This window comes from Alnus glutinosa, chromosome 9 (genome assembly GCF_958979055.1).
Source record: "Alnus glutinosa chromosome 9, dhAlnGlut1.1, whole genome shotgun sequence".
Classification (NCBI taxonomy): Eukaryota; Viridiplantae; Streptophyta; class Magnoliopsida; order Fagales; family Betulaceae; genus Alnus; species Alnus glutinosa.
The window spans coordinates 14,147,051-14,173,275 of record NC_084894.1 but is presented as its reverse complement, the minus strand read 5'-3'; the positions used below and the strand labels follow the sequence as shown (position 1 = coordinate 14,173,275).

At 37.1% G+C, this 26,225-nt stretch overlaps 1 protein-coding gene across 2 annotated transcripts; it reads left to right on the top strand.

The window, feature by feature from the left end:
• Positions 1-12,338: 12,338 nt before the first annotated feature.
• On the top strand, positions 12,339-22,724 carry LOC133878405 (ABC transporter G family member 3). 2 transcript variants are annotated; one of them, XM_062316959.1, is made up of 12 exons: positions 12,339-12,478; positions 13,615-14,168; positions 14,266-14,345; positions 14,809-15,095; positions 15,572-15,743; positions 15,993-16,106; positions 16,199-16,327; positions 17,203-17,394; positions 17,556-17,642; positions 21,674-21,946; positions 22,068-22,175; positions 22,338-22,724. In XM_062316959.1, exons 2-12 carry the CDS (start codon positions 13,697-13,699, stop codon positions 22,599-22,601), a joined length of 2,178 nt encoding a protein of 725 aa, XP_062172943.1. In that variant the 5' UTR covers positions 12,339-12,478; positions 13,615-13,696; the 3' UTR covers positions 22,602-22,724. The 2 variants fall into 2 exon arrangements, with proteins under 2 accessions (XP_062172943.1, XP_062172941.1); XM_062316957.1 differs by lacking the exon at positions 12,339-12,478 and adding an exon at positions 12,616-12,769.
• The last annotated feature ends 3,501 nt before the right edge of the window (positions 22,725-26,225 follow it).

The following is a 26,225-nucleotide window of genomic DNA, read 5'->3' as shown; positions in this document are numbered from 1 at the left end:
GGCTTTCCAAAATTTTGCATAAATTCTTTCCTGAATTAAGCCACGTCCGGACGGTGTTGCCCTGTCGTCTGGACAGTCGAACTTTAGTTGCACGCAATTTCTATATCAAGGCTTGGCGCATCTGGACCATGACATCTGTCGTCCAAACGGTGAATTTGATGCACGCAATTTTCATATATGAAGCTCGCGTGTCCGGACCATGAAGATCGTCGTCCGGATGTCTGATTTTTGAATGCATGACTTGCCTTATGGATGAGCGCGTCCGGACGGGAATCCACATCGTTCGCATGGTTGCAGCTGTCTTCCCATATCTGTGTTTTGGAAAGAAATCCCATAGTTGATCGAACACTGAGTGGTGTCCGGACATGCTACTGAAACGTCCAGACGGAAGCAAGTTGGAGCAGTTTGAAGCTTCTCGACACATAGGAAGGTCCGGACGGAAAGTTCTCATCGTCTGGACGAATGATGCTTTGGACAGTTGGGTGTCCGGATGGTATATCACATCATCCAGACGGCTGCAAGGGATCCGATTTCTCTGACTTGTAGACTGTGCAGAATCTTCTAGAAACATATCTTTGAAGAAGACTTCTGAAAACTGACTGAACCCCTGATTAAAAGCATCATTGTTTATGTTACTGACTGATAAGTGTCCATGCGTTTCACTAGGCCGTTCGGACGATAAACTCGGGATCTGACTTTTGTTGAGATGTAGACTTTACGGAGTCTTCTTGGAGTCCAGGCATTCCTTCTTGACACTTGTGACACTGATCTTGTCATAATGGGGCCCTTACTACTATATCAGAAAAGTAAACTCTAAATATTTGAAGACTTTGAACTGATACGGCATCCCTGTGAAATCAGCAACAGTGCATGATAGTGATTTTGTCCAACAGAATGCAGCCAACACAAAAACTAACAAACTCCCCCTTTGGCCATTCTAGGACAAAAATACTTGACCGGTTAAATATACGATCCCGGTCCAAATCAAACATATACTCCCCCTTTTTGTCTCAAGGGGACAAAGGGTAAAACATAGTATATAAAGACCACAGTAATAAAATACTTCCCCTTGATGTCTGAACAGGACAAGGGTAAACAGAGTATATTAAATCCACAGACAAAAACGTTCTATAATCCAAAACAAAAGGAAAATAGAGAAGAGTTTGCAAGTAGCCCAAAAGAGAGGAACAAAAGAATCCTCTTAGTACCGAATCCCGCTGATCCACTGAAATCAAGTAGCAGGGAGAAAGCCGTACAAAAGGCTGGATTTGAACTACTTCGGCTTCTAGATCTAGAAGCCGGGAACCATGGACTGAAAAACCTTCAGTCTCTTGATTTTACAAAGCTGAAACTGGCTATCTGCAAATTGACATCCTCTAAGCAATTGGTCTGCAAGATAAATGAGGAGATTCACCACTGAACCTCTAACTTATACAAATATGAGGGAATGCTACGGAAGGCTCTGCATGAGCTAGAGGAAAAAGCTCATCTTAATCCTGAGACCTTTGGAATTTGAACATCCGACTTCAACAACAGTCAGTTTTCCAAAGGATTCATCTGTCAGATATTGTGCTGGGAGCTGCTAGGCAACATATTCCTGAAAAGATTTAAATAGAAATATTTCAAAAATACCACCATAAAGAAATATTAGATCCTATTAATCCAAAAAGAAAGTGGTATTATGACAGCTGTCAATTGGATGCCCAAGTATTACAAAAACAAAGATCGCAATCCAAATGACCCAGATATATCAATATCAACCTAACACGTAGACATAATAGGATTTTCATGCACAGTATCTCAAGAAAATATTCCAATATTCTAAAATGCACAAAAACTTAAAAGAACAAAGGAAGATACAGTAAATACCATGGGAAGAGAATAGATGTGCAAAGAATGCCAAAATCTCGGGAAAAATCCGCGAGAAAAGCACACAACATGACATGAAAAATCACTAAAAATGTAGAGACGTGTGTATGGCAGAGAAAGAGACGCAAGTCTTAAACCTGTAAAGATCCAGTCTAGACGTGTCACTTAGCCATTCGAACGACTACTGCTAGGTCAGCGTATGGCAAGACTGCGCTCGTCCGACGTAAGAAAAGATTCGTCCGGACACTTCACATTGAAAATCTGAAACTTGAGGAAAATTTGTAGAAAAATATTTTTTTTTCTAAAGTTAGCTTCAGAACATGCATATATAATCAACTGATAAGGCAGTCAAATAGCATTGCAAAAATATGCAAAAATAAAAATGAGAGTTAAGTATTCAATAAGCACAAATTATGTGTGAAAGCTTTCTTAATAAGGTATGAAATTCACTGATATGACTTAAAGCAATTGAATTTTCTAAACAAGAGAGAAAATCAATGTTAGATCAGTCAAAAATCAAACCTTATCTTACTAGGGCCTAGCCACCCTCATCTGATACACTCCCCCTAAGATGCAGTACCTAATTGTTTTACTTGTACCATGAAGGACAATATAAAATTTTACTTGCACCATGAAGGACAAGATATAAAGCTAATTCAGCACAGAAGCAATGAATATAAAGATATAACACAAAATTTAGAAGAATAATAGCTTGTTTCTTATGGTGCTGCAAGCTAGAGCGAATGTTAGAATTTTTAGGCTCTAGGTTCAACTAGCATATTGGTCAATTTGACCATCTAATCAAAAACATCTCTCTCATTAGAATTTCTAGAAGCAAGAAGTCAGAGAGAAAAATGATGTACCTTAGGGGAGCCTTGGATAGTGCACATTTTCATCGCATGAGGAAAGTAACTATCTATCATTAAGATGCAACAGGAAAACTTAGCAGATATCAGACATAAACTCTCAATCATATATAAGCATATTCAATTAATGCACAATGAACTGAGATATCAAGCAAAAACAAATACAATATCTAAAAAGCTATCAAAAGAAAAAATAAAAATTCCGCATCTTCTTCCCCAAATTTTTTTTTTTTTTTTTTTTTTTTTGTTAAAAACCAATCAACAAAAAAAACAACAAAGACATGCTTATGGAAAAGGAAATGACATCTAGTCCTAGCATGTAAGCTAAAATCAAACTTGTCCTCAGAGAGAGAGGTTTAGAAATACCAAGACAGAAAAGCAGTCGTCCAACGTGCTTTTAACTGTCATCCCCAAAAAAAATATCTGCAAAAGTTTCTCAAGATAACAAGAGAAAATATAGGGGATAGAATAAATGGTTCCTCAAACAGAATGCAAGGCATGAATAAGATATGACATGATAAACAGTGTAATGCAAACATACCTGACATGCACTAGGATTTAGGAACCAAAATCCTAGGCATGGTGAGACTTCACCTTTACTAGGTGAGTCCACTCCCCCTCAAGGGGTGAATGGTCTCATCATTCTTGACCCATACTTGCTTAACCAGTGGAGATGGTTTGCAGGTCATGTCCATGTTGGCCATACTTCTTAGCATACCTTGCATCAGACTCAAAAACCCTTCATAGTCATGGTAGCTAATGGGCTTCTGCGGCTTGTAGCGCCTTGATTTGTTCTTCTTTGGTTTGCCACTTTGATTGGCAGGAACAAACTGTTGCTGATGCCGTGGAGCTTGATGTGTTGTCTGATGTAGCTCTTGCTGGCAGCTCCCTTTGAACCTTTGACTTCTGAGCCTAGAGATGTGGACATTTGGATTGGATGGGACCGGTGATGCCACAGTGATGACAGGTGGCAAAGCTTCTTTTGTTTGAATGCTTTTTAACATTCTCTGCAGAATTATGGTTAGCATTCTTACAAATAACATTGTCCTTACCTTTTATATGTCTCCTATGTGGAGGGACATATTTTGATGAGGAAGAATATTCAGCTTCACTTTTCCTCAGAGCATCCTGCTTAATCCAAGGCCTGTGGGATTTCAACAATTAATAATTTGGCCTAATATGACCAATTTTCCCACAATTATGACAAGTAGGAACAAACTTACCTCGTGTTCCTGATTCCTTGGACTTTGGCATCACATGATTATTTAAGCAAGAATTTTCTAAACAAGCTGTATCTACTATCACAGGCTTAATATCAATAGAATCTAATTCAGAATCAAAAGCATGTGAAATAGAAGTACTCATATCATCAACAATTAAAGCAGGCTTGTTAGAAATATCTGAATGAATACAAAGCATGCTTTACAAATTATCACTTGAGAATTTTTTTCAAGAAATCTTCAGATTCTTTTAATTTATTCTCAAGTGTATCAATAATGTCAAATAGCATGGTATTCTCAGATCTCAAAGAGTCAATCAAAACATGTGATTCAGATAACTGAACAATCAAAGACACTTTTTCTTGCTTCACCTTTTTGAGCTATTTTGGATAAAAAATTTTATCCAATTTAGCAAAAACTTTAGAGGGTTCAATATCATAATTTTCTTCAGAGAACTAAGAGAATTCCATGATAAAAGGTGTAATAAAAAAATAGAAGTCACAAAGAGATAAGGATCACACTCAGGAACTAAATCCTTTAAACGAAGTATACCTACTCTAATACCAATTGAAAAATAAATGACTTCTAATTTAACCGTGTGTGTGTGTGTGCACAATGTTTTAACAAAATAATATAAATACGGAATTTAAAAGACACAAGAATTTTGTTAACGAAGTGGAAACTCAATTAAGAGAAAAACCACTCCGGGGCAGCCAAACCCAGGATATCCACTATTCAGAAGACAAAACTAGTTACAAAGCAGTAGTACTCACATAACCTTATGCAGTGGTCGTACCTTGAACTCTGACTTATAACCCAATACGAATGCCTCCCAACCAAGTCACCTACTTGAAGGGGTCTTCAATGGAATCCTTTACCTTAGGGCCAACTCCTAAGATAGACTTCAAATCAACACAGCAATAGCACACAACGGCAACAGCTTGAGAGATATTAACTCAGCACAACCACTCTAAAATATGACTCTTTAAGCACTACGGATTCAATACCGAATTCTTACAATTCTCAAGCCTAGAGACCTCTATTTATAGGCTACAGGTTCAAATGAGCGTCTAGCTTGAAATACCTAGGCGTCGTCCAGACAATAGACATAAGGCGTCCGAACGGATAACTGTGGGATCGGCTTTCCAAAATTTCACAGATATTCTTTCTTGAATTGAGCCACATCTGGACGGTGTTGCCCTGTTGTCCGGATGGTCGTACTTTAGCTGCATGCAATTTCCATATCAAGGCTTGGCGTGTTTGGACCATGGCATCTGTCTTCCAGGAGGTGAATTTGATGCACGCAATTTCCGTATATGAAGCTCGCGCATCCGGATCATGAAGACCGTCGTCCGGACGTCTGATTTTTGAATGCGCGACTTGCCTTATGGATGAGGGCGTCCGGACGGGAATCCACATTGTCCGGACGGTTAATAGTTGTCTTCCCATATTTGTGTTTTGGAAAGAAATCCCATAGCTCATCGAACACTGAGTGGCGTCCAGACGTGCTGCTGAAACGTCCAGACGGATGCAAGCTGGAGCAGTTCGAAGCTTCTCGACACAAAGGAAGGTTCGGATGGAAAGTTCTTGTCGTCCGGACGGATGATGCTTTGGACAGTTGGGCATTCGGACGGTATATCATGTCATCCGAACGGCTGTACAGGATCTAATTTCTTTGACTTGTAGACTGTGCAGAATCTTCTAGAAACATATCTCTGAAGAAGACTTTTGAAAACTGACTGAACCCTTGATTAAAAGCATCATTGTTTATGTTACTGACTGATGAGTGTCCATGCGTTTCATTAGGCCGTTCGGACGATAAACTCGGGATCCGACTTTTGCTGAGCTGTAGACTTTGCAGAGTCTTCTTGGAGTCCAGTCATTCCTTCTTGACGCTTGTGACACTGATCTTGTCATAATGAGGCCCTTACCATATCAGAGAAAGAAACTCTGAATATTTGAAGACTCTGAACTAATACGGCATCCCTGTGAAATCAGCAATAGTGCGTGATAGTGATTTTGTCCAATAGAATGCAGCCAACACAAAAATTAACAATACGCTGCTCTACTCTATGCATTAGCCCTAAAAACATTTTGTAACCTACAATCATTGTCCATATCCATCACAAAGTAGAAGCCACTATTCCGCTTTTGCATTCTACTGAAAATAATCAAAAAGTGCATGAGCACCTCCTTTACCAAGACGAAGTTCTCTTGCCTTGTTAATATAATTCCGCCAATCTCTCTCTCCAAAGGAAAGACTCTCAAACCCCCCACTTTCAACAACTAATGAACTAAAATTCTTACTCATATGTATTCATGCTCTATCATTTAGCTCAAGCCTTTTTTTGGTAGCATCATTTATTTTCTTATTGCTTCTATAAAAATCTTTCTTTGCCCGGGCTTAACGAATGATTATGCTTCAGCTCAACTTTACTAAAAAACCACGTTCTATCATCACAAAAGGTTGCACAAATCTTGGCACCACACCCTGTTCTATTAGTTGTTGGGGTTGGTTCGCTCTAGAGCTCCACGAGTACATATAAGCACTGCGTAATTTTTTTACCATTCTTTTTTCTCGAGGTTTTATGCTATACCAAAACTAACTTGCTTAGCATACATCCTATAATATGAGCAAACTTCTTCTATTGAACTAAATGTCATTGATTCTTTCGGTTCTTCTACTTTCTCATCATCCTTTAACTTTCTCATCATCCTTTAACATCAAGGGTAGTACCACATTTTCTGGATCATCATTCAACTCTTCATCCAAAATGAACGTCATTAAATCCTTCGGTTCTTCAAATTTTTCATCCACATCTATCCAAAAAAGGATACAAAGTTTGTGTTTATTAAAAAAAAATATAATAATAATAAAGAAAAAAAAAAGACAGCCATCTTAGTGGGTTGATGTGAATTTTAATTGTACTCGCAAGTGCACGAATCGTTTGCAGTTAATGGATTGCAAGTGTGAGGTTGATCCCATAGGGAATTGTGTTTTTGAAAACAAAATTTATGTTTAAACTAATTAAATCTTAACCTAGTTAAAAAAAAAGGGTTTGATTTTGGTGAATAAAAGAAAACATAAATGAAATAAAATAAAATAAAACAAAACAAAAAGGTACTAAGGTTTTGAAATCCACACTCACCGAATCATAACAACATACTCCATGTTCATCAATATTAATCTGAAGTTCTCACAATTAAAATCTTAGGTATGTTTTATTATGCTTCAAACAGATAATCAAAACCATTCCATGTATCTATTCTTTACAAAAATCACAAAAGAAATCCAATTTAAATCAAATCATCAAGTGTATCCGTAAATCATAACAATAAATCCGATTTAAATCAAAACATCAATTGTATCCATAGAATAAATCACAAGGGATATTCAATTGTTTTATAAATAAAAACCATGTAATCAATTATGTGAAATTTTCTCAAATCATCAAATGTATCATTGAATCACAAAAGATATCCAAGAATCATTCCACACATTGCAAAGAAGTAAAACATTAGAAAAATTAAACCAAATAAAATCGGATAATAAAGACTTACATGGAAGTATTGTTGTTCTTAATTGATGAGGTTTTATCCTCAACCTTAGTTGAGAAATTAGCTACACATGATTATGAAAAATAAAACCTAACTTAAAGAAAACCTAAACTAAACTAATCCGTCGGAGATAGAACGTCAGTGAAGGATGGCCCGATGAAGGGTGGCCAATCGCTGAGAAAGAACCAACGCTGCCCGTTCAACGCCAAGAGGGACGGGGGATAGGGATGATTGGCGAGCGAGCGAGTGGGAGAGAGAGAGGGGGCGGCAGTTTCGAACGGAGGAGACAGAACGCCGGGGAAGAGGTGCGACATAACCAACGCCGCTGAGAAGGGGACGACCGGCGAGTGAGCGAGAGGGAAAGAGAGGGGGGGCGGCAGTTTCGTATGGAAGTTGGAGAGAGAGAGAGAGAGAGAGAGAGAGAGAGAACTGCGTTGGAGGGGAAATGAATCCAACTAGTTTTCAGTCAAAATAATAATAATAATAATAATAATAATAATAACAAAAACCAGTTTACATGTTAGTAGTGTTGTGTAGAAATTGTGTAACTACTGTGCAGGGATCATATCTCTTGGCTAAAATGTGGCAAGGAAATGAAAAATTTTGAGACACGTAAATTGTCCATGAAGTCCACTTGTCATTTACTTTAGAACTAAGCTAAGAAAAGAATAAAAAGAAGAGGTCTCACTAGTCCTTCTAGAAGATTCATATATATATATATATATATATATGAGGAATGTTAGAATTCATTCTAGTGTCATTCTAGGGTCCTTTTATGCTGACATGGCAACCTGTTTTTAACAAAGAAAAACTACAGCTTGATTTCTCTCTCTTGTTTTTATTAAAAAATACATGTTGTCATATTATTATAGAAGGACCCCAGAATGACATTAAAAGGAGTTCTAGCATTTTAAAACACACCAAATGTTTTGACTAGGATGACTAATGGAGATTTTTATTTCTAATCTCTTTTGTAACAAGTGTCTTACTTCCTCTTATAATGTTAATAATATATAAAAACAATTCCTATGGGTTCTTATAATAATAAGAAAAATATTGAAATAACTCAAAACACTATCTCAACCAATGGGATATGGATCTCTTGGGAAAGGTACCTCAAATCTCCTGCTCATCATTAAAAAGATGTTTCTTCTCACTATAAACTCTTAATATTTCACAAATAATAGATAGTCATGATTTTATTGGTCCATACACCTTTATATAAAGAAAAAAAGAAAAGAAAAAAAAAAGAGACTATGCAAAAGGTTGAAAAGTGAATGTTTGATTCAATAATCAAGTAAACATTTTTTTTTCTTTTTTTTTTTTCTGAGCAATGTAAAATATTATTTTGTAAGAGTATTTACAGTAACTTCCCTGTAAAGATTTGGTTTCTTAAATTTTAAGAAAGTAAAAAAAAAAACCACACCAAACTGCTTTCCTATATTTGTCTGTTCCTTATAAATTCTACGTTCTTGCATTCCCTTAGCTTATTTTAATCATTTAAAAACACTCTCTCCTCTCACACATTTCCACGCAACCCCACTCATTTCTTCTTCTCCATTCTTTTTCTTCATCGTCCATCGCCGTCCGTTCTTCTTCTTCGTCCAAACTCAGACCACCATGGTCACCTATCTGCCACAGGAGAGAAATCAGAAGGAGGGAAAGTATACTGGCTGGAAGGAATTGGATCAAGTCACAATTCATAGCTCACATTTGGCTGGGACTCTTGTAGCGAGCTTAAGCTTAAAAATAAGCGGCCAAAATCAAACACATCACTGAGATCGGACTCGTAACATTTGTTCCAGTGAATAGAAAATTTCAACAAATGGATTTGATAGAGCTGTGGGCAATCTTCAGGCCAGGCATTGCGGGAGTCGTATCTGGCACCGGCTGGTGGTTCTGGGTCGACGCCGTCGTCTGCAGCTCTGTTAACGTCTCCTTCGTCCACTACCTCCCTAGTACTCTCTCTCTCTCTCTCTCTCTCTCCGTCGAAGTCTCTGAGCCAATTCTTGTATATTTGTGGTATTAGGGTTTTCAATTTTGTGTGTGTTTGATTGATGGGTTTTGTAGGCATATTTGCGTCTTTTGCGGCTCTAATGTTCAATTGCGTTAGGAATGAAGACATTGACTACTCTACCTACGAAGAAGGCGAGTGGAGGTGGGGAGGTCGGGGAGCTGGAACAGAGACATTTCTTTAAGGAGTTGGGCAAGTGCTATGCCGAAGAGGGAGAGAAGGTTTTGGCAGCATGACGTTTCGTTTGTTTTGTATTGGGAGGTGGGTGTGGGAACTGTTTGAAGAGTGAAGTGTTCCATGGGATTCTCAGGAGCTGCTGAGGTTACAGAGAGGAAGAAACAGAGTGAGAGAAGCAACAAAGCAACTTGATTCATGGCTACTTCTGCTTGGATATTCTGATTTGCGTGAGAGATTGAGAATCAACTACAAAAATTGGAAGGGGAGAGACAGATGTCATCTTGGATTGTAGTCATTGATTTGAAGCAAGATGCGTAGGATTGATTCACCTTTCGTCAAACCCAGCCTTGGCTCATTTCTAGGGGAAATGGGGCTTGGTTTTTTGCATCTGTGTGACGGAGAAGACGAGAGAGCGAGAATAAACGAAATGAATAAAAAAGTTAAAAGTAAAAGTTAAAAAAAAAAAAACAATATTTTATTGTTATAAAGAAAGGTAAAGGAAAATTGTTATAGGGTGTTTTTTATAGGAAAACAAAAAGTAATATTATTTCTATTTTAAGAAAAATGGTTAGGAGGCTTTCGTGAATTTTCTAAGAGCACTAGCAGCAGATTTCCAACCATTTTCCCTATATTTAGAGATCAAAACTACTTTTTGCTTCCCTATAAAAAATACCCCACAATAGATTCCCTTACTTTTCCCTATATCAATTAAATATTATTTTTTTACTCTTATTTTATTCTTTTTCTCTCTTTCCTACTTTTTCTCTCTTCCCTATATCAATTAATTATACTTCTTTTTTATTAAAATAATACATAGGGAATGAAGAGTAGACATGTATACATAGGGAATCACTATTCATTCCCAACTCCCTCATCTAAATATAGGGCATCTGCTGTGGGAGGTTTTTTAATGTTTTTCATGAAATTTTCCCTAAATATAGGGAAGGGAACCAATATAGGGTAACTGCTACTAGTGCTCTAAGTCCATAGATGATTCCCTACATAAGCTAATGGGCCACCTTTATAATACTCAAAGAAAAAGTACATATACTTCTTTTAAATTATCAATTAATTTTGATGATTTTCGTCAAATTAAAGATTGCATTATTATTTTTTTAAATTATCAAAAATTTGCAATGTATTAAAATTATTTTAATTTTTTTTAATAAGACAAAAATACCTTTAAAAATTTGAAAAAAAAAAAAAAGCAGGCAAAACCCACTGGAGTGCAAAAAATAAAATAAAAATAAAACCCAAGACCCACTGAGGCTGTGGGTCTTCACCATTTTTTTTGAATTTTTCATTAAGGATATTTTTATCATTTGAAAGACCTTACAGTTTTATTTTTATTTTTTTTAATAATTTAAGGGAGATATTGATGAATTTTTTGGTTTGATAAAAACATTATAAATTATGTGTTCATTTGAAAAGAGCATATACAGTTTTCCCTAATTATTATGCTATGCTAGCGTAAAAGAGACCCGCTCTGTTGGAAGTTGGAACCATAATCATAGTACGACTGAAACGAAAAGAAATATAAAAGAAAAGAGATTAAAAAACACAAACACCAAGGTGTAGAGTAGTAATCATCATCTAAAGCAGTAAAAGCACGAAGAGGAGCAGTATGATGCCCACTTTAAAGGCTATTTCTCCTGGCCGGGGGCTTAATAATAACAATAATAATAATAATTATATTATTCTTGAGGATGACTCTTTCAAAGTAATTATTACATTTAAAAATCTGAACCCAATACTACAGATTTCCATCTCCCGTATCATGTCAGACACTTTAAAGTTGCTTTGCTTTTCTTCAACAATCAAAATCCACCACCCAACCATTAATTATGATCTGCTTATATGGCTCCGGCCTCGTTTATTATTATTTTTTATTATCTTTGGAAGCTGTTCTTCTTGATTTTTCCCTCTTTCACTTCTCTTAAAAAAAAAAAAAAAAAAAAAATTAAAAACAAATATTATATTATATATCACATTTTTATCTCATCAATAAAATTAAGATATTTTATTATTTAAACAACTAATAATTTAGGTAGTAGAGAACCCATATGACATCAAATAATGTTAGAAACTATATTTTTATCTTTATTTTATTATCTCAAAATTAATGTGGCTTTTATCATCAACGTTGAATCAAAATTCGATAGTGATCCATCTTAAATTTAATGATAATTTCAAAAGTCACATTAATTTGAGAGAATAAAAAGATGATTCATAACATTACTTTATATACAACTTACTTGCCCAAAAATTTTTTGGACTGTCCCACAACTTATTTTAGGCAAATAAATTTCATATAAACTCTTTCTCATGTTTTTGCCCAAATTTTTAGAGATCCTTAACCCTCGCAATACTGCCTGTGACCATCCTAACTAACATTTGCATCGATACATTATTAAAAAATTAAGAATAAGTGATAGTCTTACATTTGCATTTTGAGATAATTATAAGATAAAATTAAAAAAAAAAAAGAAAAAAAGAAAAAAGAGGGACAAAACATTAAAAAGGAAAAGAGAACAGGAAATAAAATAAGTGGTAATGAGCGAAACAAAGGCAAAGCGAAGCAAAATATATATATATATATATATATATATATATAAAAAATTAAAAAAAAAAACCCCGAAAAAGCGGGTCAAATAATCCACTTAAATTATAGTACAACCTACGCTGAGCTATCTCTGTCTTCCTCACTCCTTTCACATTCACACTCACTCTCTCTCTTCTCTGGGTTCTGTTCTGTATCTCTCACTCAGATCCAGGTTTGTCTCTTATGTCCATCCTCTCGCTCCAGCTTTCCGTTATTGTATTGGATTCTTTAAGTTACTTTGATTCGAATGGTAGCTTTTATCCTCTTTTTGGTTGCTGAGCAATGAAAATAAAAGAAAAAGCATATATTTCTTTTTGTCCATGGTTTTGTGTTTCTTGATGTTTACTGAACATGATATAATCAGCTCAGCTAGGCCGAAGAAAGGTTTTACTTTCTGTTGTGACTGAGAGTAGTGGTTTTTGTCTTGTTGGGTCTCAGAGAATGAGAAGGCTGCGCTTTAAAGGTTTGGTATTTTCTTTTTTACTTCCTCTCGGCATCCAAACGGAGCATTGGTTATTTGAATTCTTTTATAATTGAGAAGTTGGTTATAAGATTACAAAACAGAGTGATTTTTTTGTACAAAACAAATGCATTCGCCATTTGGTTTCCTGTTGTTTATTGTTTTTATTTTGTGTATGATATGAAAAGAATAGGAAAGCGAAAAGATAACACCGATGGGATTAGATAGATTGTTAGTGTATTTGAGCTTCTGGGTTTTTGCCTTCAGTTTCCTATTCATTCTATTCTGAATTATTTCTTATTGTCTTGAAGTGAAGCTCTCCAACAGAGCTCTTTTCTCCTTTAAGCTGGGTTTAAATTGCTGAGGAAACTGAGCGGATACTGCTTTCTGTTGTTTTGGTTTCCAAAAAGCTAACCAGAGCCTTGTCCAATTCGGCGTTAAAAGTCATACATTGGTTTTCATTTTCTGTTGTTCCCTTACTTTCTTAAAATGCTAATGGAAGTGTGAAAAACAAGGACGATATTCCAAATGTTGGGTCATTCTCAGAATTTTTTTTAAAGATTACTTTTTGAAATGTGCTGATAGACATATTTTCTATGTTATTTCCAATCTTGACCCTTTTTCTTAGAACCTTTTAACAGTTTTGATTTGCTTAATCGTAGGCAGCTTTGCTTTCTTATGTTAAGCTGACTGTTTTCAATCCTAAATGAATTTACTTCTCCACCCTTCCTCCTTTCAGTTTCTCAACAAATAAATAGATAACGTTTGCTGTGGTATTTGATGCATAAATTGGAGTTTGGGATTTTTGCAATTGGAGCTTAGTTTTCTTTCTTTAAATCTTGATGCAGGATTCCATTCAAAATGGGGTGTTGTTGGGGTTTTGTGATTTAGACCATCATAAATTGAGGTTTTGGAAATTGGGAGTACATAATGGAAGAAATACAGTCTCAATCTGATAATTATAGGTCTTCGTCATCTTCAGCAAGTAGTCCAGCAAGTAGGGTTCCCTCAAGTAACTTTTTCTATTTGCGTAAACCTGGTTCACTAAGACAACCCATCTCGTTTGAGGATTCACCAGAATGGGAGGATACAGATATTGATGTAAGGGTGGAGGAAGGAGGTGACTCTATTAACATTGCAACCACACCAGCCTCCCCATCTCTTTCGAAGCTTAATAGTGGGTCCTTGCCATCTCCACCGTTACCAGAGGGTGCAGTTGTCGCAAGGAAAATTGCAGGGGCTTCAGTTGTATGGAAAGACTTGACTGTTACAATAAAGGGGAAAAGGAAGTACTCTGACAGAGTTGTTAAGAGTTCAAATGGTTATGCTTTGCCGGGGACTATGACGGTTATCATGGGTCCTGCTAAATCAGGGAAATCCACGCTACTAAGGTCTCTTGCAGGTTGTAAATCATGTCATCTCTTGTAATTCAATTTTTTATTATTTTTTAATCATTGGATTTTTTGAAACTCAAGTAGTGTTTTCTTTTTTTACTTTAGGAAGATTACATCCTTCAGCCAAAATGTATGGCGAAGTGTTTGTTAATGCGGCAAAATCTCACATGCCTTATGGGTCATATGTAAGTTCTATGCAACTGCACTTCCTATCAAATCTTAATTTCTTCAGTTTATTCTTTTCTTTTTTCCCCGCAGTTTTTCACTAATGCATTTGTTTAATCTTTTCCCTTATTCTTGCCTTTGTATAAAAAAATCCTCCTCCGCTTTTACTTAGTATATTTTTTGGCACTCTACATGCCTAATTTAATCAGAGTGAAAGTAATCTAGATGCCATCTGGAAGTTTACATCTTGCAATCCTTTCCTAATTCCTTATTTTGGGCCCTCAAGCTGGGCTCGCGGTAGATTTTTCTCATTGTGAAAGGTGCTTAATCATAAGTTTTAGCTGCACATTTCAGAAATAAATTTGGTTTAGTGGTTAAATTAGTGATTGGGCAAAATATTAAGGTTGTAGTGTAACAATCAAACAAAGGTTATTGTGTTCTGTTGCTTTGGGGAATACGTCATCCTTGTTTTCCTATTTGCAGGGATTCGTTGAGAGGGAGACCACTCTGATTGGATCCCTCACTGTCCGGGAGTTTCTGTACTATTCGGCACTGCTTCAGCTTCCTGGTTTCTTTTGTCAGAAAAAGAATGTAGTAGAGGATGCCATCCATGCTATGTCTCTTGGTGATTATGCAAACAAATTGATAGGTGGCCACTGTTATATGAAGGGCCTTCCTAGTGGTGAAAGACGGAGAGTTGGCATTGCCAGGGAGCTTGTGATGAGGCCGCATATCTTATTTATAGATGAGCCACTTTATCATCTTGACAGGTGATTTTTTCTGTTACTCTAATATAGATTTTAGAGGTTCTGAGAGTTACCTGGAACTTGTTGCTTGCTCCCTGCCACACTGGTGCACAATTGAATGATGCTCCGTGGTGGATAACTGGTAGCACTATTTCTGGAGTAGGGAAAGACTTGATTAGATTACACTCAATCATTCCCAAGACATTCTACACTGGTCGTTGTGTGCATAGACCTGGCTATGTTCCCCGCATTGTACATCAATCTTGCCGAAAAATTGCAACTGGTTTTAAAAATTAGAAATATATTGGGATAGAGTACGTGTGACTCTGATAATTTTGGCATCACGCTGTTGCTGTGTTGCTATTTTAAAGATTCCCATATTTGATTGTCTCTGCATTGGAGTTATCCGTTGTAAAATTCAAATGTGGTTCTGACAGATTGTTACACTACCTACTTGCTCATAATTATTTCTTTGTTTCTGTTGGAAACATTTGATTCAGCGTCTCTGCACTTCTGATGATGGTTACACTCAAGAAACTTGCAAGCACGGGGTGCACTCTTATTTTTACCATTTACCAGAGCAGCACAGAAGTATTTGGCCTCTTTGATAGGATTTGTCTGCTTTCAAATGGGAATACCCTGTTTTTTGGAGAAACATTGGCTTGCTTACAGGTAAATAATACTGTGTATATGATTTTCTCTCTTTTCTTTAGAACCTTTTTTGGTTTTGCATAAAGAATTTGATAATGTAATCATCATATGGACCATTATACATATAAAATAAAATTAATTTCCATGTAGTAGAGAATCCTGGAAACCTGTATATTTTGGAAAATTGCAAGGGGCCTTTTCTATGTCTTATTTGATTTTAAATGGAGCACTTTAGGTTAATATTAATTAACTTGTCTTCTGTTGATGAAGCACTTTGCAAATGCTGGATTTCCTTGCCCAATAATGCAAAGTCCTTCTGATCACTTTTTACGGGCTATAAACACAGATTTCGACAGGATCATTGCAATGTGCAAAAATTGGCAGGTAATTGAACTTGTGCCACAAATTTTAGCAGCCCATTTTTCTTTATTGCTTGGTTGAACATGTGCTCTGCATGGACTGGTGCAATATAACAGGATGAGCATGGGGACTTCTCATCGGTGAATATGGATACTGCTGTAGCAATACGCACCCTTGAAGCAACTTATAAATCATCAGCAGACGCTGCTGCAGTTGAAAGTATGATACTGCGACTCACAGAGAAGGTATGATTATTATATTGTTCTGTCTGCAGCACTATTGATAAATTTTCTGTATATTTGTATGTATCTAGCTTTGGCTATGTTTGTCATCACAGTGAGTTACATATTACGCATACTATGTTCTGTTGTGGGGATGCGTTAGTTCTCTCTTTAATTGTTTGAGGACAGGAATAGCAATGTCAATCTTCACGTTTCTGCTTGGTCACAGTAGCACATTGTGCCATGTAGAATGCTGCTTGTATTACAGCAGAAATATGGCTTGATTGATTTCAACATGCTTGATTTGTATTACAGCAGAATGGGGGAGAGCCATGTTCTCCAAGGGCCAGCTTCGTTCTATGTCAAGCATTTCTGAATCATGACACATCAGAAGGCAAAATTGTTTGTCATCGTATATGTGGCCACACAGATGCAATCATGTATACAGTGATTATGCACCTGTTCCACTATGGAGAGAGGTTGGTTAATTTTGGCAACCAACAAAAAAATGGCTCCAAAGGAGGAATCCCTTTTGTTCAGTGGTGTGCGTATAAATAAAAGGTTGGAGAAAAGGAGCTTCCTTGATCAAGAAAATGGGAACTAGATACCTAAATAAGTTGAGTGGGTGAAAGGCTAAGATTGGAAAATTATAGTTAAATCATGTTAAGTAACTTCATAGACTTGAGGTTTGAGTGAACTTAGTAATGATTGTTAAGTCAAAAATCTTTGTTTACATTTGCCCCCCCACCCCCTCTTTAAATTTGCAACAATTCCAATACGCACACTGGACTTAATTCAGTCTTCTCTACCTTCTTTTTCTTGCCTGCTTGTCTTCATCAAGAGGTGTTCAGTGGCTTTTGTAGCCTTCATTAACTTGTGACATGCAATTACATCTACAGGAAGGTCCACTCCTCAAAAGTAAAGGCAAGGCTAGCAATGCTACACGAATTGCAGTCCTGACTTGGAGATCGTTATTAATTATGTCAAGGGAATGGAAATTCTACTGGCTACGACTTATTCTTTGTATGCTTCTTACTCTCTGTGTCGGTACTGTATTTTCTGGCTTGGGGCATTCTTTGTCTTCAGTTGTGGTGAGTATCTTCAAATCATATTTTTATATGTTATTTTGGAGCAGTAGTTATGAATATATATATGTATATCTTTCAAATGCTGATCATTGTCTTAGGTGAACTCTAATGGTTTCATGACTGCTTCTGCTTATAATGTGCCTAACTAATCTCTTATGTTGCAGACAAGAGTTGCAGCCATATTCGTATTTGTATCATTCACTTCGCTTCTAAGCATTGCTGGAGTACCAGCACTGCTGAAAGAAATCAAGGTAATCCTGATTGCTATATATATATGTTTTTAAATATTCACTTCAAGGAGCTTGAGAGTTTCAATATGTGGTTGATATGCATGCAAAATAAAGCATAACTCATTTTAGCTAAAGTGTTTATCTAATTTCTGGTTTGTTAATTATGCATATTTATACTCATCTGTATTTCGACATTTTAGTCATCTGGGATAGCGCCTCTTAACATTGTGTAATTCTTGTGATACGATTTGGGGATGTTTTAGAGGGCTGTCCTCAACTTCTGACTGACCATGATGATGATGATGATAATGATATTTACATGTCTGTTTTTAAAGATAAGAATCACTGGTTTTTCCCAGGAAGGGTATGTTGGGCTTATGGGCCTCCCTTTGTTGCAGTGATTCCTCAGTGCCGGGCATATACTTTGTAAGGGATATAATTGAATAGTTAGCTGGGCTGAATATTAGTAATTAGGCCCAGAGTAAGCTGAGTCTATATAAGACTCAGGGAAGACTCAGGGACTGATCGTAGTAGGTATCAAAAGGATTATTTAGTAAAATGTGTCTTGGAGATTAGCTGTTCTCAAATCAGCCATTGGAGTTCTTGGGCATTTCGAATTGCCCTTCCTTAATTCATCATCCGTCATTCACATTCAATCATCATTATCCATTTCCATCTATATCCTAGAAACTAGAAAATGTTAATTGGATTGAATACCATGTCAATTGGATTGAATACCACTCTTTGTGAGGGTTCACATCTTATATAGAAAATAGAACGATAAGTACAATGCTGAAAATCAGCAATTACATGATTCTAGGAAACTAAATAAGGCAAGAATAATAATTACAGAATATCTACAACTGATATTACGGCTAAATATATGTGTTGAATAATCAAATATATGCTAGCTAACATCCCCCCTCAAATTGATGCTGGTCGATCAAGAAGCATCAATTTGCCCACAAGAAACTGATGGCGTTGTCGGGTCATGGCCTTTGTGAAGACATCAGCGATCTGAAGATTAGTAGAAACATGAGGAAGAGATATAACCCGAGTGTCCACTGCTTCCCGAATAGAATGACAGTCTACTTCAATATGTTTGGTACGCTCATGATAAACAGGATTAGCAGCTATTTGAATGGCACTAGTATTATCAGCATGAAGAGGAGTAGAATTAGATTGAGGAAAACCAAGCTCAGCCAAAAGCCCACGAAGCCAAACAATCTCAAAACAAGCAGCAGACATCGCCCGATATTCAGATTCAGTAGAGGATTTAGAAACTCGAGCTTGTTTCTTGGTGAATGATATCAAAGAATCACCAAGAAACATGCACCAACCTGTGACGGACCGCCGAGTATCAGGACATCCGGCCCAATCCGCATCACTATAAGCAACAAGATGAAGCGAAGAGCCAGCCGGAAAGAACAACCCACGACCAGGTGACCCTCGAAGATATCGAATAATACGACGAACAGCAGCTAAATGAAGATGGCGTGGAGTTTGCATAAATTGGCTAACCTACTGAACAGCGAAGGAAATATCAGGTCGAGTAATAGTCAAATAGTTCAAGCTCCCTACCAACTGTCGGAACATAGTGGGATCAGCAAGAAGATCACCCTCCTCACTTCGATATTTCACATTGACCTCCATAGGCGTATCCACCGAAGGCGAATCCTAAAGACCCGCGAGCCCAATCAAATCATGGGTATATTTGCGCTGATTCAAGAATATACCGGAAGAATCCGTGTGCACCTCCAAACCCAAAAAATACTTAAAGAGGACCAAGATCTTTCATATGGAAAGAAGCCTGAAGATTCTGCTTGAAGTTGCCAATCAAGGTGGAATCAGTGCCAGTAATGACAATATCATCCACATATACAAGTAAGAGAACAAGACCAGTCGGAGTCTTGCACAAAAACAAAGAGGAGTCATATTGGCTTTGAACAAAGGAGAAGCGAATCAAAGTAGACCTGAATTTTTCAAACCATGCCCGGGGAGCCTGTTTTAAACCATAGAGAGACCGCTTTAACTTACACACAGTGGAAGATGGGGAAGAAAATAAACCCGGAGGAGGGCTCATGTAAATATCCTCTTTGAGATCACCGTGAAGAAAAGTATTTTTGACGTCCATTTGGTGAAGTGGCCAGCCTTGAGAAGCGGCAATAGAAAGAATTGTATGCACTGTAGTCATCTTTGCCACCGGAGCAAATGTCTCCTCATAGTCCACCCCATATTCTTGCCGGTTCCCAAGTGCAACTAAACGCGCCTTATACCTGTCCAGATTCCCATCAGAACGGAGCTTAACTGAGAACACCCATTTACAACCAATAGCTTCAACAGTAGAGGGGCAAGGAACCACATCCCATGTATGATTATCCTAGAGAGCTTGGAGTTCCTCATCCACCGCCTTTCGCCAACACTCATGTTTAACAGCCTCTGAAAAGCATGTAGGAATGGAAATAGACGACAAAGTAGCATTAAAGGAAGTGTCATAATCACCATACCGCTCAGGAGGACGTACGACCCGGGTAGATCGTCGAGGAGCAGGCTCGGGAGTCATGGAAGAACTGATTGGATCTGTCTCGGATGTCATTTCACTCTCAGGAGAAGTTGTCAGAGCAGTTTCAGATGCAGGATCAGGCTCAGGAAGGGGCAAAGTTAGTCGACGTCGAGTATACACAAGTCCCGATTTGAATCGGTCAGGAAGTGGTGGCAAATCATCAAAATTAGGTAGAATACTAATCTCAGGCAACAACTCAACAAGTGTAGGAAAGAAATATTGATTTTCAAAGAAAACAACATTACGGGATATGTGAAAGTTGTTAGCACAAGAATCATAGCAAATATAACCTTTGTGAGAAATACTATAACCCATAAAGGCACATTTAACAGACTGAGCCGAGAGTTTGTTACGTTCATGAGGAGGCAAGTGAACAAAGCAAACACATCCAAAAGTATGCAGATTAATATAGCTAGGATGCTGATGGTACAAACGATAATACGGAGAATCAAAATTCAATACCTGAGAAGGCAGTCTATTGATTAAATAAACTGCAGTAGATAATGCCTCAACCCAGAATTTAGAAGGGACAGATGATTCAAGCAATAAAGTGCGAACAACATCTAATAGGTGTCGGTTCTTTCATTCCGCCACCCCATTTTGCTGAGGAGTATAAGGACAAGAACGCTGAGAGATAATTCCTTTTTGATGTAAGAAATCATGAAACTCATGGGACATGTACTCTCCACCAGAATCAGATCTCAACAACTTAATACATGTAGAAAATTGATTCTCAATATATGCAACAAAGTTCTGAAAAACCGATAGGACCTCAGATTTGGCCCGAAGAAAATAGACCCAAGTATACCGACTGAAATCATCAATGAATTTTACAAAATATTTATATCGAGCATGAGAAATTACAGGAGAAATACCCCACACATCACTATGCACAATATCAAAGTATTTAGTAGCACGACTACCATGAGAAGGAAATGAAAGGGTCTTACTCTTACCAAGTTTGCATACAGAGCAATCAAAAGACAACAGTTTAGAAACATGTTCTTTATTGCCAATCAAACCAGAATTGAACAGACGAGACAAAATAACAAAGTTAGGATGACCCAAACGTTTGTGCCATACTTCACTCGGATTGTTAATGGTCATAGAAAATTCATTACATGCTTCTAGCGCTTGGGAACAGAAATTCCTAAATATCGAGAAAGACATGTTTATACATGCATCTGTATGAATACATATTCCCCCCCACCCCCCCCCCCCCCCCCCCCTCTTCCCTTCTGCTCATTTCTGCTCAGAATTCCCTTGGTGACATGGTTGAATAATCAAATTGTTCATTTCTTCCCTATCCATGCCCTGGATGATAATGACTTGCATATGCGTATCCAACACAATTACTCAGACTGATGTAGATTTATTGCCAACATGGGATATTAAATTAATTTTAACGACTCAATTTTTAGTTTTTGTGCTTTTATCTTGTTATATAGTAATGAAATCCCCCAGGTTCATATTGCTTGCCATTTTGCAGATATATGCTAGTGAAGAATCAAACCAGCATTCGGGTGCTTTTGTCTTTCTACTGGGGCAGCTTCTCTCTAGCATTCCGTTCCTGTTTCTAATCTCCATTTCATCGAGCCTTGTCTTCTATTTCCTTATAGGATTGCAGGACGAATTCAGCTTGTTGATGTACTTTGTGCTGAATTTCTTCATGTGCCTTTTAGTAAACGAAGGACTAATGCTAGTAGTTGTTTCTTTATGGCAAGATGTTTTCTGGAGCATCTTGACACTGGTATCCATACATGTGAGTTATGATCCCGAGAAGAATCGTTTTATTAACTTTAGATTAGCATTTCTAAGTCTTCTATTTCGCAAGTGTTAAGTACAAGAGTCTTGCTTTATATGTTGTTTGTATGACATTTCAGGTATTAATGATGCTTGCTGCGGGCTATTTCAGAATTCGAAATGCTTTGCCTGGACCAATGTGGATGTATCCATTATCCTACGTTGCTTTCCATACATATTCTATTCAGGCAAGTAAATTTACAAGGCCATTCTATTATTATATCAAATCAAATTTGCTGGCTTTTTTATTCTGAATTTCCTGGCATTGGCCGGAAACAATCTTCGAAACCTCGTACCGTTGATTTCTTGTTGTACTACCGCGTAAACGTTAATTCGTTCTCATGTTGTAGGGCCTCTTGGAGAATGAGTACCTAGGGACTTCCTTTGCAGTTGGGCAGGTAAGGACCATATCCGGATTTCAGGCCCTTCGTAGTGCATATGACATATCTTCAGACAATAATTCCAAGTGGGAGAATTTACTCATTCTGTTTGTTATGGTGGTTGGGTATCGCATTCTGGTGTTTGTTTTACTACATTTTGGTTTGGGGAAAAATAAATCCGTACACAAATTTTTTCAATGTAATCAGGATAAGAAGAGTACAAGTACAAGATGAATGATAGTACAACTGTGAGCCTTGTTCTCGGAGTCGGGACTATTGTATAATTATTTTTGTTGTTGCATCAAATTCAAGAGGCTTTTACCATTATTGAAAGAGGTTTTCAGGCGCATTTATGCATGCTGGATTATGGGATTACTGTTGAAACTGCATACACCCAAATCAAAATAATTTAAATTTTGTTTTAACTAATAAAATTAAAAAATGATAATCACAGAAAAATTTAGATTTTGTACTACATATTAAATCACGTGATCAAATCACAATGTGTAAACTTAGAAAAAAAAAAGACTTCGAAATAAAATGGAATATTAGTTTCTTAGAGATTATTTGACTGTTGTCCCAATTTTGGAAAAATACTGTAGAGGTTTGATCTTTTTACCGAATCACTCTTTAGGATTTAAAACACATCAAATCATTTCTCGTAGTATGCACTGTTATTAAATCACTCTCCATCAGATTTTTTTAACGGTAAAGCCGATGGGCATGTTGTATCCAATAAAATGTTGACACGTGTAGATGTCGTTAAGTAAGCACTACTTAACTTTGCGACATCACTTAAAATATCACCTAAGAAAAGGAACTCATAAAAATGAAAAGGAGAGAGTCAAACAGTACGACCTTTATAATATTATATAAATCATGTTTTTATATAAGAATTTGTAAATTTAGACATAATAGATCAAATGTTATAAATTTGTTTTTTAAAGATTTTATTTTAGAATTATATTGGGTTTCCTCTAGATAAATATCTAAAAATTTCGTCCTTGGTTATATTGGGTCTTTTCTTCTATTATTTTTCCTTAGATGTGGCATTATCAATTCACTGTTGGATTTTTTTTTATTTTTTATTTTAATTAAGATTGATCTTAAGGTGGATTGATAATGTCACGTTAATAGAGAATGATAAAAGAATGGCCAAAGAATGATGTATAATATATTTCTTTGGGATTGAAAAATTCTAATTTATATTCTTTTGTTCATCTTTCATTATTCTCCACTGATATGGCATTGTCAATTCGCCATTAATTTTTTTTTTAATTAAAATTAATCTAAAAGGAGATTAACAATGTCACATCAACCAAGAAGACTGTATAACAAATTTCTTTGGGATTAGTACGGTGCTTACATTATTGGTTAATTTCCTTATTTGTCTATTATCGCTCCCTTTCATCATGAAATAGGCCACCAAATCGAGTAACGGTTTTGATCTTAGGTGTGGAAACGATGCCTCAATTGATCGGATGTCTTCCAAGGGTTTGAGACTTTGAGTTGTCCAGTTGATGCAGGCCTTACATTGGGGGTGATTTTACACCATTCTATTATTGGTGGAGAATACCTTCTATAAGGATGGACTGTAAACCCATCATTTTACAACTTATTATAAGAGGACAAGTTATTAAAAACCAAAAAATATGAAAACACAAAATCTTTTGAAACAAATCAAGCATCTCCAGTGAAGGGAAATGTTGAAGGAAGCCCACTGACCGATGTAGCCACTAAAGGGAGAGAAGGGTTGGACTCGTAACTGTTAACATCCTCTCTTGTAGCAAGCGATCCATTCCCAGAAGTAGGTGTCACCCAAGGGTTGGCGACTGAATTTCGGACGGAAGGGGAAGGGCTTGGATTGATACAAGCTGTGTTTGCATAGCTAGAACATGAAAGATAAGACACTTATTGTGCTTTCGCTGAAATAAGAAACCACCATGCCTCTCATTGTAAAGAAATATGTGAAAAAGATAGAGAGATACAGATATGGAGGTTTGGAGAAATGGGTTCCGGTCTTTTTATGTTTAATGTTTATTGTGTGTTTAGATGATATGTCAATATTTCATTGGAGCCTGTAAAAGTTGAGTTTTACGGTCCATCCTTATCAAAGGGGCTCTTATGTTAATTACTAGAATTTATGTGGTGTAATTTCTCATCAATTATGTACATTGTTAAGATTTGACCAAGTACATGAATCAAATGATAACAACATAAGCTAAAGACAAACCCCTAACCTCAAAATTAACAATACTTGACCATGTGCATTGTTAGATCTTTGATTAACTGGTCCATATTCTTTTCTGATGTTCTGTTTGGTGTCAACGCATTTTCCAATGTCTGCCTCTCACTTGTCTGATCCCTTTACTATACTCATCCTTGATTTTCCATCCATCAAGCGATTAATATTCAATGAAACCTTCCCCTTAGTGATCAACATTCCATTGCTTAAGTTAATCCCAATCTTCCAATCCTAAACAACTAATTTGCGATTAGTGAATTGATCGGTCTAGTAATGGAATTTTACACCAAATAGTTTCTAATATTGAGTTCGTAAAACGCACGTTGTAAATAAATAAGGCCTGTTAGTGGGTATTCTGTTGGGCTGAGCTGTTAGTTAGTTAGCAGATATATGAGGTACAAAAGCCTCTGAATTATTTAGGCTGGGTATCGAAGTTGTATAATTAGTTTCTCTTATGCTCGGTTTGTTTTGGCGTAAAATAATTTCTGGAAAATGATTTCGGCATTTTACGGTGTTTGGTAGGGGTGAAAATAATGGTCAACGAAAATCATTTTCAGTTTGACTGTAAAAGCTTCTTTAATTTTTGGAAAACGATTTACGATTTTTAAAACCGTAAATCGTTTTCCGAAATTAAACTCTTTGTTCTTACACGCACGTTTAATATCCGATTGTCAGAATTTAGCAATTGTCGATCGTCAGAATACAACCGGCGCCGGAGTTCGACAACATCCGGTCGCCGGTATCCTGCCGGCGTTAGAATCCGGCCACCGGCGCCGGATTCCGGCTAAGCCGGCGGGATCCAGCCAAATGGCTGGAATCCGGCCGGCTCTTGCCGGATCTGGACGGATCCGGCCACTGATCAGGCCAAAATGGCCGGATATGACCGGATCCTGCCATTGATCGGGGCGGATCCGGAAGATTCCGGCCGGATCTGGCCAAAACGGCCGGGATCCGGCCGGATATGACCTGTTCCGGCCGGAATCTGGTCAAACTTTTTCACCAAGATCCGGCAACGGCGACCGGACGTTGCCGGATTTCGACGACATTTGCCAAACTCTAATTTTTGCATTTTTGTAATTTTTTCGTACGAGCCAAACACCGAAAAATATTTTCGAGAAAATCATTTTTTCTGAAAATGATTTCGTCGAAATTATTTTACGACGGAAATCATTTTACATCGAAACAAACGGAGTATTAGTAAATTTGGAGCCTTTTTGGTTTAGCTCGAATCATCCAATTCCTTATCTTTCAATATACACTTCCTGCGTACTACTCATCCATTCCATTCATTCTCTCTTTTTTCCATTACGATTCATTCAATCAAAATTCCAAAAACAAACTGGTTCATTACAAGGATTTGCTTTCGACAAGGATTGATTCGAGAGGCTTCCCTCTTGTTCTCAGCAAGGACTGATCCGAGAGTCTTTGTATTCTCCATGTACGTGCACCTTCTCTCCAAGTCAGCAATAACTCTGCTCAGATTTCGTGCATCCTCATTTTGGTCTCCATGACGGTAGGGCCTTCTGTTTCTTAATTCCCAGGGATGGACTTCCCGAAAATTATCTTCTTGGTGATCGTCCTCTCGACAATCGTGGACATCAGCATGGCTGTTG